General features: G+C 35.9%; 1 protein-coding gene across 1 annotated transcript; it reads right to left on the bottom strand.

The window, feature by feature from the left end:
• Window positions 1–222: 222 nt before the first annotated feature.
• On the bottom strand, window positions 223–9,511 carry LOC129890338 (premnaspirodiene oxygenase-like). The gene is made up of 3 exons (XM_055965902.1): window positions 8,613–9,511; window positions 8,334–8,446; window positions 223–815 (listed from the first exon to the last, which is right to left on the bottom strand). The coding sequence occupies exons 1-3, from the start codon at window positions 9,501–9,503 to the stop codon at window positions 290–292; spliced, it is 1,530 nt and encodes a 509-aa protein (XP_055821877.1). The 5' UTR covers window positions 9,504–9,511; the 3' UTR covers window positions 223–289.
• Window positions 9,512–17,605: the final 8,094 nt, after the last annotated feature.

A 17,605-nucleotide genomic window follows, 5' to 3' on the forward strand; every position in this document is an offset into this window, starting at 1 on the left:
AGATCGCACCCACAATCAGGATAATCGTTCTTTTGGCCAAAATAAAATAATTTAAAATTTTGACTCTCAAAAATGACATAGATTGAAAAAGAGCAAATAATAACTATAGACAACAAATTAAACGCAAGTTACATAAAACAAAGAAATTACATGCATACACGATCCTCACTGTAGGATAAAACTACGTACAACTTATTACGTATTATCAATTAAAACAATACCTGATAAAAATAATTTGACTCTCAAAATTCGAAAGATATCACATAGATTGATGGCATTAGGAAATTTGTTAGTCATAGGGTGTAGCAACCAAGTACAAGGTGTTTTTCCTAGTAGCAGCAGCACCAAAACTTTCAGTCATATCTAAATCTTCTGGATTCATACCATTAGGAAGTTTCCAATCAAAATGGTAGAGAAATCTAGCCAATGTAAGCTCACTACTTGCTGTAGCAAATAACATTCCTGGACAAACTCTTTTTCCAAATCCAAATCCCAAGAACTCCATAGGAACACTTGATGATCCTTTGATCATTTTCACATCATCAACGTCCTTATCGACATAATTGTTGAATCGATCAGGCCTGAATTTATTTGGATTGCGCCAATATTCAGGGTCTCTTCCCATTGCGTACAAATTCATTAAGACTATTGTTTTATTAGGAATAATGTACCCGTTTATCGCGATTTCCTCGGTTGATTCTCTTGGTGCGGCTAAGGGACCAGGAGGATGAAGTCTTAGAGTTTCTTTAACAACCAATTTCAAGTATTTCAAATTTTGTACATCATTATGATCAACACTTTTTTTCCCTTTTAAATGTTGGGGTGAGGAAGCACCACAACTAAAGTTTGATATGATGAAAATATTGAAAATAAATTGGACACGAGAATTTTACGTGGAAACCCCTCTAAATGATAGAAGGGTAAAACCACGGGATAGAAGGATCTCACTATTTAATATGGAGTACACAGCTCTCAAATACAAGGAGAAAACAACAATTAACACTTCTCTCTTGTAAAAGGAACAACTACTAAAGAGGACACTCAAGACTAAAATATTTATCTTGGTGTATAACTCTCTTTGTATTCTTACTCTCTCTTTCTGGATTTTTGGATGATCTAAATGAGGGCAGAGTGCCCTCTATTTATAACAGCCAAAAATGCGTAAAAAGAATGAAAAACGCGTAAGGAAAATGAGGAAAAAACTGGCAATTGAAAATGTAAAAAGGGAGGCTACTTTCGGGTGCCCCCTTTTTTTGACTTCTTGCATTCTCTCACTTGAAGATTTAATTGAGAATCAATTAAGTCTTCACACCATCCTTTCTACCCAATTACTGCAATGTTACGTTTCTGCTAGGCCAATATGAGATCGACACCATATGAACTTGTTACTGTTGATCGGCTTTGTAAACATATCTGTCAGGTTGTCATTAGTGTGAATTTTCTGAATATCCACACTGCCTTCTTCCACCTTCTCATGAACAAAGTAATACTGAACTCGTATGTGCTTTGTCCTTGAATGAAATGCAGGATTCTTTGCAAGATGCAAAGCGCTTTGACTGTCACAAAATAGAGCAACCTTTTCTTGTTTGTGCCCGAGTTCCTCCAGTAACATCTGCATCCATATTACCTCTTTACTAGCTTATGTAGCTGCTACATATTCTGCTTCTATCGTAGATGTAGCCACGATAGATTGCAGTTTTGAAACCCAGCTTACAGCTTCTCCACCAAGAGTAAACACATAATCTGTGGTGGACTTGCTTTTATCAAGATCACCTGCATAATCTAAATCAACATAACCTTTAACAATAAAGTCTGATCCTCCATAACACATTGTAACATCTGAGGTACCCTTGATATATCTCAGGATCCTCTTAACAGTATTCCAATGCTCTCTACCAGGATTAGCCATGTATCGACTAACCACTCTCACTGCTTATGCAATATCCGGTCTTGTACATACCTTGACAAATATTAAACTTCCCACTGCTGATACATACGGTACTCGAGATATCTCCATCCTCTCTGCTTCATTGCTAGGACTCATACTTGAGGATAACTTGAAATTAATAGGAAGTGAGGTAGAAATTGACTTATAGTCTTGCATATTGAAGCGTCTCAAGATTTTCTTCAAGTAGTTCTTTTGAGAAAGCCAAATCTTCCTATTATTTCTGTCTTGGTGAATTTGCATCCCTAGAATCTTGTTTGCTGGTCCTAAATCCTTTATTTCAAACTCCCTAGCCAACTGTGCCTTTAAATTTGTGAGATGATCTTTATTGGGGCCTGCTACCAACATGTCATCAACATACAACAGCAAAATAACAAAATCGTCATCACCAAATCTCTTGTAATAAACACAAGGATCTGAACTATATCTGTTGTATCCAAGGCTTATAATGAAGGAATTAAATCTCTTATACCAACATCTCGGTGCCTGTTTGAGACCGTATAGAGATTTGTTCAACCTGCAAACCAAGTTCTCTTTTCCCTGTTCTTCAAAACCTTCTGGTTGGAGCATATAAATTTCTTCTTCAAGTTCTCCATGAAGAAATGCAGTTTTGACATCTAATTGCTCCAAGTACAAGTCAAATGTAGCACACATCGCCAGGACCACTTGAATTGTTGTGAGTCGAACCACTGGAGAAAATATCTCATTGAAGTCGATACCTTCTTTCTGAGTGAATCCTTTCACCACCAATCTTGCACGATATTTCTCTACTTGATCATTACCATTGCGTTTGATCTTGTAGACCCATTTGTTTCCAATGGCCTTCCTTCCTTGTGGTAATTGAACAAGATCCCATGTTTTATTTTTATGGAGAGCTTCAATTTCTTCTTGCATTACTGCCACCCACAGAGATGATTCTTGGCCTTTCATAGCCTCGTGAAAAGTTGAAGGCTCCCCATTTTCTGTTAGTAGACAGTATGCTATATTACTCTCCATAGAATAATCTGAGTGCCAAGCTGGTTCTCTTCTCTTCCTAGTTGACCGTCGAACTTCTGGAGTTTTGATCTCAGTTTGCTCTTGTTCTTCGTGCTCTGGTGCTGCTTCAGAAGAAACTAAAACTTCTTCTATTTCTTCAACTTCAACTGTAGTAGTCTCTGATTTTTCTTTTGAAGTGCTACCTTCTTTTGCTTGTATCTTGTTTTCAATAAATACAACATCCCTGTTGATTACCACCTTGCGGGCTGTGGGATCCCACAAGCGATACCCCTTGACTCCATCAGCATACCCTAAGAAAATGCATTCCCAAGATTTTGGATCCAACTTTGATTTTTCTTGGGTGTTGTACATAACATAAGCAGGACTTCTGAATATATGTAAGCGAGAATAATCAGCTGGTTTTCCTGTCCACATCTCTATTGGCGTTTTCAGATCAATTGCGGTTGATGGTGACCGATTGATCATATAACAGGTGGTTTTGACTGCTTCAGCCCAGAATGGTTTTTCCAACCCTATAGTTGCCAACATAGCTCTTGTCCGTTCCAACAAGGTTCTGTTCATCCGCTCTGCTACTCCATTTTATTGTGGAGTATATGCCACCGTGAACTGTCGTTTAATACTTTTTTGTTTACAGAAGTTATTAAATTCATCATCAGTGTATTCTCCTCCATTATCTGTCCTCAAATACTTGATCTTTTTCTCAGATTCAAGTTCCACCCGTGCTTTAAATTCTTTGAAAACTGAAAAAACATCTACCTTCCTCTTGATTGGATACACCCAACTTCTCCTGGAGTAATTGTCGATAAATGACATGAAATATTTTGCTCCTCCTAGAGACTCCATCGGTGCTTGCCAGACATCAGAGTGAACTAGATCTAGTATTTCCTTGCTTTTAGCAGAGGAACTGCTAAACTTCAGTCTATTTTGCTTACTGGTAACACAATGCTCACAAAAGGATAGTGAAACCTTTTTGAGCCCTGGAAAAAGTTTTTGCTCAGCAAGAATCTTCAAACCTCGTTCCGACAAATGGCCAAGTTTATGATGCCACATCATCGTTGATTCTTCAAATGAACTTGCTGACGTGGTTGATGCTTCTCCTTCTTGGTGTGTTTCACTTTTAAGCACATATAGATTTGCAGCAAGTTTTTCTGCTTTCATCACTACAAGCGCTCTTTTGGATATTCTCATGACTTCACCATAAGTCTTATACGAAAATCCATTATCATCTAGTTGTCCTAAAGACAATAGATTCTTTTTCAAGTCTTTTACATGTCGTACCTCCTGGATGGTGTAAACCGTGCCATCATACATCTTTATTTTGATGGACCCAATACCAATATCATGTAACACCCCTCAAAATTTTCCCCTAGAATTCAAACCCTTATTGTATACGGGTAGGGTCGAACTCGAGTATTGAGGAGCGTATGCATGAGTCGAAATGAGTCTTTGAGAATTCGAGCAGCGTTAGAGGTGAGGCAGGGTCATGAAGGACCCCTAGGATTAAATTAAATCTAAAAGATTCATCGTGGCTAAGTTTGGGTAGGAGTTCACATAAGGGGTCGACTTCTAACGACCCTATCTTTGAAAGATGATAATCTGGGTGGCCCATGAGCCATCAAATCAAAGTTCATTGAGTCTTCTTTCCAATGCCACCAAGAACGTAAATTTTGGAGTTCGGAGTCAAAAGATATGATGACCCTAAGATAAACTAGCACGGCAGGAATTTCATTTCTGGCCTGGGTTGCAACTGCTGGGGAAATGGCCTTGGCGCTGTAAGGGCGCGACGCGCCACTATCGCTCCATATACATGCCTCAGTAGTTTGGTCCTTGGCGCGATGCGCTACTAAAAGTTGTGCAGGGTTTTTCAGGCCAAATTTCCAGAACCCAGAAAATATGGCCTTGGCGCTGTAAGGGCGCGATGCGCCACTATCGCACCAGAAACATGCCTCAATAGTTTAGTCTCTAGCGCGGCGCGCCACTACGAGGTGTGCAGGTTTTAGGCGTATTCAGTCTGGCGCTGCAATGGCGCGACGCACCACTATCACGCCAGGTGCATTTTTAGCTTATTTTCAGAACTTTTGAGGAGGGGTAATTTGGGAACTTACCCAAATTATATATATGTTACCCTTGGTCTTTTGGGAACACATTTTGCAGCCTCACCCTCTCTCTAAAAAGCCCTAGCTTCTCTCTCTTTTCTTCTTCTTCTCCATTTCCAACAAAAAAGAGTCCAAGAGCTTCAAGATTTGAGTCCTCCATTGAAGACCCAACCACAAGGTTTTCTCCAAGTCTTCACTAAGGTATGTAAGGCTATCTAAAACATGGGTTGAATTCACCCATGTGCCCTACTCTTGCTTTGAGGTTAGATGTTCATGAGAATAGAGTTTCTTGGTATTGTTTGTGTTTGTAGGAACTTGGTCCCCTATCTAGTTGATTTTATATGTGTCAATGTTATTGAGCTAAGAGGTTCCAAAATGAGCCCTTAGTTGAGTATGAGTGATGAAGAAATGAGTTGTGAAATATGTTCTATTTATCTTCTTACTATGTAGATCATGATAAAAGATGTTATTTTCTTGAGAATGTTGCTCAATATGAAATGTCAATTTAAAGTCTTGAAATTGTGATAAGCCTCAAAAGATTTCTCAAATGGATGAAAGAAATGATTGATTTTATCTAGATGATGTTACATATGTGCATTTAAATTTCTTTGAATGCTATGCTTAAGATTGATCGGATAGTACGATTAAGGAAGATGTGATTGTGATAGAGTTGACGAGATGACAAGGTTGTAACGAGACTTGTCGATATGAGTTGATTGAGTTGATTGGATGGAGTTTTATGAGCATTGAGTCTTGGGAGGAGTATCGAGCACCGAATTGGGCAAGAGTATAGTCCATACTCAAACCCAATACCTGTGTTGCCAAACGTAGGGAGGATTGAACCATTAAGTCGGATGCTTCCCCGAGAGTTTGTCCTAACATTATAGGACTTGGTTGGATTGGATCCATGAGTGTTTGATTCGTTCATACCCTGGCAAGGTATGAACGGGCGCGGCAACAACGTCATTTTATTGTACCTTCACTGGCTCATAAGTGATGATTGTTGATTAAGAGAAACTCCCAAATAGGTCTTGATAGTACTCTGAGTCAGATTGAGTTGAATTGTATGTGATTGGTCCCGTCTAAATCATATTCTTGTTTAGACTTAGGACATTTGATTGAGTTATTATTCCTCTTGAGTTGAGCTTCCGAGTTAATTAATTCTTTCGTGATGTTCGTTGTATCCAGCCATTTTACATACTCGTACATTCCATGTACTGATGCCATTTGACCTGCATCATTTCATGATGCAGAGACAGGTACTAGAGATCATCAACCGGCGTTCCCCTGAAGATCTACCTACACCCTCAGCTAGTTGGTGAATCCTCTTAGTTTCCGGAGGATGTTGAGCCTTCATGTACAGTTTTGTTGACATTTCCTTTACTTTGATTGTTGGTAGCCATGGACTTGTCATTGTCACCTCTTAGACTTTGATAGAGGCTTCATAGACTGGAGTGTGGGGAGGTCGAACTGTTGTTTTGAGGAGTCTTATTTTATTGCCTTGTTGGGTTTGTAAATGTTTGGCCTTCGGCCCCTATATATGAATAGTATTTCTTTAATTGAGTTTCCGCTAAGAGAATGTGATTGAATGAATGTGTGACTGAACCAGGTGGTTAGCTCGGAGGTTAGAAATGGCCTTCGGGTGCCGTTTACATCTAGGGTACCCTCCTGGGGCATAACATAACATCCAAAGCATGATCGTTTCCCATGAACACAGACCCTCCTAAGATAGGATTATATTGATGGAACCATTCTCTCCTAGAAGTCATGTGCCATGTTGCTCCTGTGTCCATGATCCAGACATCAGCGAAATATTTTCTGCCTTCATTATTTGATATTACCTCACTACATAAAATATCGCTATCATCCGAGGTACATGCAACATTCCCTTGAGCATTTGATGGCTCAAGGTTTTCACTCTTCTTCTTGAATCGACAATCTTTCTTGAAGTGCCCTTTCTTGCCACAGTTGTAGCACTTGATATTCTTCTTACTTCTTGATTGAGATCTGCCATGATTGTGACTCCCACTAGGGCCACGTTCCGTTGGTCTTCCTCTCACCATCATCAAGGCTTCAGCTTGCTGCAAACTTGCTTGTTTGTCTTCCTTATTTTTGAGCCGATTTTCTTCTTCCAAGACAACTGCTGCAATTTCATCGAAAACTAGACTGTCTGTATTGTTCGTCAGGTTGATGATGAGTTGATCATACGAGTCAGGCAGACTTTGAAGTAGAAGCTCCGCACGTTCAGTCCCCTCTATTTTGCAACTCATTGTTGTAAGTTGCGAAAACAGAGTATTCAAAGTATTGATGTGTTCAGTAACTGATATGGACTCTATCATTCGAAGAGTATACAATCTTCTTTTAAAGAAGATTTTATTATGTAAAGACTTGGCCTCATACAACCCCGTAAGAGTATTCCATATTTCCTTCGCCGTCCGCTTTTCCACCACACTAGACAACACTTGATTAGCTAGTGTCAAGTGTAGATCAGCAACTGCATTGTTGTCTATGTCGTTCCACTTGCTGTCATCAATAAAGTCTGTGGGTCTGCCTTCAATTGCAGCTAAGCAATTATCTTTTCTCAGTATTGCTTTTATTTTCATTTTCCACAATGAGAAATTAGTCCCATTGAATTTCTCAACATTAAACTTTTTTGTACTGGACATTGTTATTTGCTTTACACTCTTCTAGATCGTTTCTAAATATTTTTACGAACAATCATGACAAACTGTACCGTCACCGAAATTTACTATTCACGTGAATAGTACTATTCACCGAATTTTACTATTCACGAAAAGTTATTATTCACAAATAGTACCTTCGCATAAAATAGACAGAATAACCGATGGCTCTGATACCACTGTTGGGGTGAGAAAGCACCACAACTAAAGTTTGATATGATGAAAATATTGAAAATAAATTGGACACGAGAATTTTACGTGGAAACCCCTCTAAATGATAGAAGGGAAAAACTACGGGGTAGAAAGATGTCACTATTTAATATGGAGTACACAACTCTCAAATACAAGGAGAAAACAACAATTAACACTTCTCTCTTGTAAAAGGAAGAACTACTAAAGAGGACACTCAAGACTAAAATATTTATCTTGGTGTATAACTCTCTTTATATTCTTACTCTCTCTTTCTGGATTTTTGGATGATCTAAATGAGGGCAGAGTGTCCTCTATTTATAACAGCCAAAAACGCGTAAAAAAAATGAGGAAAAAACTGGCAATTGAAAATGTAAAAAGGGAGGCTACTTTCGGCTGCCCCCTTTTTTGACTTCTTGCATTAAAGTCTCTCTGACTTCAAATTGGGCTTTTTTCAACATTATTGGATTCTTTAATAATTCGGCCATGGCCCATTCCACTAAAATTGATGTCGTATCCGTCCCACCGAAAAACATATCCTAATAAATTTCATAAATGGTCATATAACTATCAGTCGATGATCTTTTTAAAAGAGAATTATTTTAAGAAAAACTTTATTTTTATTGTAGAAATTCAAACGAAGTCACATAAGTTGAGATGGATGGAGTAACACATAGGAAGAAAATATGCATTATGTATACTTACCAAGACTGTAGCTTTGATGTTATCTCTTGTTATAGGGATTTGAAAATTGTGGCTCTCCTTCTCTCTGAGCCTTAGAAGAAGGTGCAAAAGATCTTCCCCATCAACATTATTTTTTCGTATGCTTTCTTCGTGTTCGTGGACAATATCTTCTAGAAGGCAATCAATGAATTCATGATGCATTTTTAGTAACTTTTGATTAGATCCTGGAAAAAATTTATCGAGAAACTCGATGGAAGGGAACAAATCCGACATATTAAAAAGTACCACGAGCGGTGTTATTTTTCTTATCGCAGACATCAATGAATCCAAATTGTTACAAGTCGTTCCAACGGTAGCCTTACAAATAATAGCACAAGTGAGGGAGTTAAGATACTTGTACACATTAATTAAGGTACCTTCAATCGATGACTCCCTAATAGATTTCATTAAAAGCGAAATCTCCTCCTCCATAAGGGGATAATTCGAGTGAATTCTTTTCGTGCTAAGGAGCTCTGACAAGCAAATTTTACGCATTTGTTTCCAATAATCACCGTAGGGAGCAAAATCAATGTCTCCACAATTGTATGCCATGGTCTTCGAGACAAGGAGGTCCAGCCTATGAGAAAGCGCGGCGTCACTTGTTTTCATCAATTCTTTAAGTATTTTATATGAAGATATGACAATGGTTGGACGTTCACCGAGTTTTACGTGCATCAACGGTCCATATTTCTCCGATAATCCCTTGAGTGTGATGTAAGGTTGGGAGATTCCGAGCTGATGTAAGTTTCCGATGATCGGGAGTTTCCATGGACCCGGAGGTAATTTTTTCGCTTTTTTATGCGTTTTAACGAATGCAAGAAGTAAATGTAGAAAAATGAGAAATATGATGACAATGAAGAAGTAGTCTTCCATAATGTGTTAATTGACTAAATAAATAAAAGAGAGGCTACTTTAATTTAACAATGTCTCTTCTGTTAGAAAGCCTATGGTGGTGTGTCCACTAGTAAGGTAGTGTATCCATTAGTAAGTATTTTAATCACGTGGGGCCCACTGCAAATGGGCAACCACTTGACATTTGCCTATATAAATTGCCATCTTATGGCAATCAGAATGCAGAACATATGGCAATCAGAATGCAGAAAAAATATAGGAAAGGACAACTGTCTTCTTTCCCTTTGTTCTCTCATACTCTCTCCGCTTTATGTTGCTAAATCTTGTTTATTTTACAAAACATTATCAGCACGAGGCTCCGGCTATTGTTTCAAGGTAACAAAAAGTGGTAAGAATTTTATTTAAATTTATTTTCATAAAATGGCAAATATTTCAAAAATTGAATTTACTGCTCTTGATATTTCTAGAAAAGACTACTCCTCATGGCACTAGATACCGAAATTCATTTAGAATCAATGGGTCTGGCAGACACGATTAAAGATGAAAACCAGGCATCTAGTCAAGACCGTGCAAAAGCTATGATTTTCCTCCACCACCATCTTGACGAGGGTCTTAAATTACAATATCTTACATTAAAAGATCCCTTGAAATTGTGGAAAAATTTAAAAGAAAGGTATGACCACCTGAAGTTGGTCATGCTTCCACAAGCAGTCATGACTGGTTAAATCTGAGACAAATGGACTTTAAAAATATAACTGAATATAATTCTGCTTTATTTCGAATTATAGCTCAGTTAACTTTATGCGGAGATGAAATCACGGAACAAGATAAACTTGAAAAAACATACTCCATATTTCCACCCCGCGAATATGCTCCTGCAGCAGCAATATCGTGAAAAGGCTTTACAAAATATTCTGAATTATTATCTCACTTACTTATTGCTGAACGCCATAATGAATTATTAATGAAAAATCATGATAGTTGGCCCGTTGGTTCTTTGTCACTCCCTGAAGTGAATCAGGCAAATTCTAACCAACGAGAAAGAGGCCATGGCCCCAGTCATGGTCGTGGTCGTGGTCGTAGTCAAAAAAGAAATTTTAATCATGATGCTCGGCTGGCACCAAGAAATAACCAGCAATATAAAAGGCAGGGTAAAAAGCCAGAAGCTTTACCGAAGAATAATTCAGAAACAATATGTCATAGATGTGGAGGTGTGGGGCACTGGTCGCGGATTTGCCGGTCGTCAAAACGTCTGGTTCAGCTATATCAGACATCATTAAAGAGGACAGAAAATAATCCAGAGACAAATTTTATCTCTGAGGATAATATTGAGCCCATGCATCTGGATGTAGCTGATTTCTTTAATTTTCCAGAAGTAAATATGAATGTTGATAAGCCCGATAATATTTAAACAATTCTCTTTGTTGTTGTATGTATTAAATATTATGTTTGTATTTTTCTAGATCCATGTAATAAAATAAAATTTTGTATAATAAATTATGTATTAATTATAATATTTACTTTCTTTCTTTGTGAAGAAAATATGGAAATACCTCAAATCTTGTTTGGATCAATGATAAATCACGAGGATATTTGTGTAATTGATAGTGGAACAACCCATGCTATATTTAAAGACGAGAAATATTTTTCCAATTTACTTAGAAGAAAAGCTAATGTTACTACAATTTCTGGTAATTCAAAAATGATAGAAGGCTCCGGAAGAGCTACTATAATTCTGCCTAAGGGAACAAAAATTGTTATAGAAGATGCATTATTTTCTTCTAAATCCCCAAGAAACTTGTTAAGTTTTAAAGATATCCGTAGAAATGGATATCATGTTGAGACATTAAATGAAATGAATATTGAATATCTTGGTATAACCAAAAGTGTCTCAGGCCAGAAATATATTTTGGAAAAATTACCAACTCTGTCATCTGGCCTATATTATGCAAAAAATAGTGCAATTGAAGCAAATATGATCGTAAACCAGAAGTTTACTGATCCAAACATATTTGTGCTATAGCATGATCGAATAGGTCATCCTGGATCAATAATGATGAGACGAATTCTTGAAAATTCAACTGGACATCCGTTAAAAAACCAGAAGATTCTTACAAATGATGAATTTTCATGTGCTGCTTGTTATCAAGGCAAATTAATTGCCAGACCATCGATCCTGAAGGTTGGCATCGAATCTCCTGGCTTTTTAGAGCGTTTACATGGAGATATTTGTGGACCTATTCATCCACCTAATGGATTGTTTAGATATTTTATGGTCCTAATAGATGCATTATCTAGATGGTCTCATGTGTGCTTATTATCATCGCGCAACCTGGCATTTGCGAAGTTGTTAGCACAAATAATAAGATTAAGGGCACAATTCCCAGATTATCCAATTAAGGCCATTCGCCTTGATAATGTTGGAGAATTTACATCCCAAGCTTTTAATGATTATTGCTTATCAATTGGGATAAAAATTGAACATCTTGTTGCTCATGTTCATACTTAAGATGGCATTGCAAAGTCATTTATAAAGCGCCTACAATTGATAGCAAGACCTTTACTAATGAAAACAAAATTGCCAATTACTGTTTAGGGTCATACTATCTTACATGAAACAGCACTTGTACGTCTCAGACCGACACATTATAATAAATACTCTCCGTCACAATTAGTATTTGGTCATGAACCAAATATAGCTCATTTAAGAATTTTTGGTTGTGCGGTATACATGCCTGTAGCACCACCACAACGTACAAAAATGGGCCCTCAACGAAGGTTGGGCATATATGTTGGGTTTGACTCACCCTCCATAATTCGATACCTTAAACCGTTGACTGGAGATTTATTCACTGCTCGATTTGCAGATTGTCGGTTTGATGAAACAATTTTCCTGCCATTAGGGGGAGAGAAAAAAGAACTCGAAAAAGAAAAAGAAATTGCGTGGAAAGTTTCATCACTATCACATTTTGATCCACGTACCCGCACATGTGAACAAGAGGTCTAGAAGATCATCCACTTGCAGAAAATAGCAAATCAAATGCCAGATGCATTTACTGATTTAAAACGGATAACTAAGTCACATATCCCTATAGTGAATGTACCTATCCGGATTGATGTCCCAAAAGGACCATCTACAAGTATCATAGCTTCTGAATCCCAAACACGCCAGAAGCGTGGTAGACCGTTGGGTTCAAAGGATAAAAATCCTAGAAAGAGAAGCGTGAGAAACAATAAAGATGATACTACAATAGAACCTTCTGAAGAAGGTCAAGATTTGAGTAATCCTGATATTCCTGAAGAAATCAGTGAACCCGAGACTCAAGTGAATGAAGAACTTTCAATAAGTTCTTTCGGTGATGAGATAAAATTAGATCGATCTAAAATCACGGTTGATAATGTTTTTGCATATAATGTTGCACTTAACCTCATGCAAGATAGTGAAAGTCTTGAGCCTAAATCCGTCGAAGAATGTCGACGTAGATGTGATTGGCCAGAATGGCAAAAGGCAATTCAATCAGAATTAGACTTACTTGCTAAACGTGAGGTTTTTGGATCTGTAGTCCAAACACCTAAAGGTGTAAAACCAGTTGGCTATAAATGGGTTTTTGTTAGAAAACGAAATGAGAGAAATGAAATTGTAAGATATAAGGCACGCCTTGTTGCACAAGGATTCTCTCAAAGACTCGGAGTCAACTATGAAGAAACATATTCACCAGTTATGGATGGAATAAATTTTCGATATCTCATCAGTTTAGCTGTACATAAAAATCTTAAAATATATCTAATGGATGTAGTTACAGCTTACCTTTATGGTTCACTTGATAATGAAATTTACATGAAAATTCCAGATGGATTAAAATTGCCTGAAGCATGTAAAAAGTCTTGGGAAATGTACTCAATAAAAATGCAAAGATCATTATATGGTTTAAAATAATCAGGGCGTATATGGTATAATCGCCTTAGTGAGTATTTGATAAATGAAGGCTCTATAAATGATGTCATTTGTCCATGTGTTTTTATTAAGAAAATGAAATCAGAGTTTGTTATACTCGCCGTTTATGTTGATAACATAAATCTCATTGGAACCCCTGAAGAGGTCCAAAAGGCAATTGAATATCTAAAGAAAGAATTTGAAATGAAAGACCTTAGAAAGACAAAACTTTATCTAGGTCTGCAAATTGAACATTTAGCAGACGGAGTTTTTGTCCATCAATCTGCCTACACTGAGAAAATCTTAAAAAGATTTTACATGGACAATGCACATCCATTAAGTACTCCAATGGTTGTTCGATCACTTGAAGTGGAAAAGGATCAGTTTCGACCTCTAGAAGAGGATGAAGAAATTCTTGGTCCTGAAGTACCATATCTCAGTGCTATTGGCGCACTTATGTACCTTGCTAACGCAACTAGGCCTGATATAACATTTTCTGTCAATTTGCTAGCAAGGTATAGTTCATCCCCAACGCGAAGGCATTGGAATGGTATCAAACATATTTTGCGATACCTGAAGGGTACTATTGATATAGGTTTGTTTTATACTAACAAAGGTTGCGCAGACCTTATTGGTTATGCAGATGCAGGTTATTTATCAGATCCACATAAAGCTCGATCTCAAACAGGTTATCTGTTTACACACGGAGGGACTGCTATATCATGGCGATCTACAAAACAGTCAATTGTTGCTACTTCTTCAAATCATGCTGAAATAATAGCAATTCACGAAGCAAGTAGAGAATGTGTGTGGTTGAGATCGATGATACAGTTTATCAAAGAAAGATGCGGTCTGGAAAATGATGTTAAAGTACCCACAGTTATATTCGAAGACAATACCGCGTGCATAGCTCAATTGAAAGGTGGCTTCATAAAAGGAGACAGAACGAAACATATTTCACCAAAATTATTTTTCACACACGATCTTCAGAAGAATGGTGAAATTGATGTACAACAAGTTCGTTCAAGTGATAATCTTGCAGATTTATTCACAAAGGCATTACCAACCTCAACTTTTGAAAAACTAAGGTATAAGGTTGGAATGCGTCGTCCCCAAAATATCAAATGAAGTTTTCATCAGGGGGAGTAAAATACGCCCTGCACTCTTTTTTCCTTAACCACGGTTTTGTCCCACTGGGTTTTCCTGGCAAGGTTTTTAATGAGGCAGCAATCAAGGCGTATTACCAGATCTGTGTACTCTTTTTCCTTCATTAGGCTTTTTCCACTGGGTTTTTTCCTAGTAAGGTTTTAACGAGGCACAACATCAGAATAACTTAGTATATTATTTCTTGTAAAGTGTTTTTATGTAGACACATTACACGTGGACATCCAAGGGGGAGTGTTAGAAAGCCTATGGTGGTGTGTCCACTAGTAAGGTGGTGTATCCATTAGTAAGTATTTTAATCACGTGGGGCCCACTGCAAATGGGCAACCACTTGACATTTGCCTATATAAATTGTCATCTTATGGCAATCAGAATGCAGAACATATGGCAATCAGAATGCAGAAAAAATATAGGAAAGGACGACTATCTTCTCTCCCTTTGTTCTCTCATACTCTCTCCGCTTTATGTTGCTAAATCTTGTTTATTTTACAAAATCTTCTAATTTATATACACCAATATCTTGGCAAGAACAATGTACAAGATAATTCATGAAATGGGATTGAAGGGACGTGGGGTGGGTGGGTGGGTGGGGGCGGGACGACACGTTTTTTTTGTGTGTGTGAATTATACCTTATTCTATCTATTTTAGCGATTTGCTTCTTAATCATCTTAGTTCCTTACAAAATAATCCTACATGTTTTTCCTTTGGTATCGCTAGTAACATATTTCTTTCTTTACAATTTAAGTGTCTTAATCTAATTAGATACGAAATTTTAAAAAATAAATTAATTTTTTTTTAATATTTAAGTTATATATGTACATATAAAACTTGTAATAGTAATATTATTAAATTAGCTAGTGTTGGTGTATATATTACACCAATAGCTAATATTTATAATACTAAAGTCATAAAATTAATTTTTGTAATAATAACTAAATTATGTATTCATTGCTTAGAAAAATATAAACATATGTTCAATATTCACGAATATTTATAATTTATTTAGTTAATTCAATTAGAATTTTCATAAAACAGTACAATTTATGGTCTAATTACCATTCATAGCTATTGTTCAAAATTTGTTGCTAGTTTGTATCACATGTATTTATTCAGTCTAAAATTGTATCAACACATACTATACAGTGAAATAAAATGATCATATATTTACTATAAAAAGCAAAAATCCAACTAGATTTTAGAGTATTTTGAGATGGCATTTTATTGCCCACTATTTCAAAAATAGATTTTTATTTTTAACTTATCAAGACAAATTTTTTTTTCCATACTTTGTCCTTAGCATTAATTATTTTTTCTCCAAATTACTTTTCAGGACCTAAATACTAAATATCAATTAATATAGATATTATTATAAATTTTTGTACTAACATTATTTCTTGAAGGGCGTGTAAAGTCTAAAGTAGACAAGTAAAATCGAACTAATAGAATATTTCTTACATGCAACTGTTCTAGTTCCCCTAGAGATTATATCTAATTCACAAAGCATTAGGTGCTTTGAAAGAAAGAAAAGAAAAAAAATGGTCATTTCAAATTATTTGATATTTTTAACCTTTGGAATAGAGATTTTTGGAGTGGTGTATGACTTATGTGAACAATTATTGAGTAATAAATTGGGCAATAATTGAAAGGTAATAATATAGTGATTATTGGATCACTGGGATTATGTGATGATGATTTGAAGGCTTGACCAATTAATGATAATTATTGGTGATGTTTGCTATTCTTTTCATGTTGATTGATTCTCCTGATGGGTAATGGGATTGTTGGGTGTCTGTCACAGCTACACATTAAGAAATAGCAAAATTTTTAGGCAGTGGATGTTATGTCCATTTTTTCCTTCCACTTTTTTCTTCTACTTTTTCCTTTCACTCATTTGTCTCTCAACTTTATTTTTCAATTTGTTTTTACGCTTTTCTTCTTTGTACTGATTATAAATAGCCATCAGTATTGTACTATTAAATGAACAATAAAATTTTCTTAGCTCTCTCTCTTTCTCTCACTATTACTATTTCTCTTAGTTTGCTAAGTTTAGTTTATTTTATAACACATTATCAACACGAGTCTCCATCACTTTGAGCTATTTTAAAAAGGTAACAAAAAAATAAGAATTTTATTTTCTTAAAATGTCAAATATCTCTAAACCTGAATTTTTTACTCTTTATATATCTGGAAAATGCTAGTCATCATGGGCACTAGATGCCGAAATACACCTAGAATCGATAAGCATCTTTATAAACAAATAAATTAAAATAGATGAAATAAATAACTAGTTTCTTGATTAGGTAGGGTCTCCACGTGAATGAGAGAATAATTAAAATAATTTCCCCCTTTTGGATTGCTCATATACTTTTTCTGCTTTGAAATAGGATACGCTGGAATAATTGGCAAAAACTTGTTATTTTTTTGGGTGGATGTATCAAAAGTCGATAATTAAATAATATTCCTCATGTTTTTGTGTGTTTTGTGAAGATTGAGAAGAATATTTTCAATATTTTTATTTTTAATTAGATAAAAATTTTGAAAAATATTTTCTCAAAAATAAGTTTCTTAAAAAAAAGAAAAATAATTTTTCTAATGAAATTAAGAAAAATAAGTATCACAAATACCTTCATTTCCACCCTTTTATAATATTTATCTTAGATTATATATAAATATATTTTTAAAATAATATTATTTTTTCACGTATCAAATAAAAAAAATAAGTAAATAGTTCACTTATTTATTTTTTAAAGGATGTAATTTTTCGTATCTTATATATATGTTCTAAGTTGGGCTAAGATATTGTGCAATGATTAGGACCAACTTGTTTTATTTTCTTCCTTTAGTAATGCAGAATAAGGTATATGAAGGTAGAGATATGTGTGAAAGTCGATAAATTAGTAAGTGGAAAAGGGTTTAAAATATCTTCTAGTTAGAGTTCAATGTTAAAAATGTATCAAAATTATCTATTTTTTAAAAGTTTTATACCTAGCTAAATTGTTGGGAGTGTGAGAAATCACACATAAG

This window comes from Solanum dulcamara, chromosome 5 (assembly GCF_947179165.1).
Source record: "Solanum dulcamara chromosome 5, daSolDulc1.2, whole genome shotgun sequence".
Classification (NCBI taxonomy): Eukaryota; Viridiplantae; Streptophyta; class Magnoliopsida; order Solanales; family Solanaceae; genus Solanum; species Solanum dulcamara.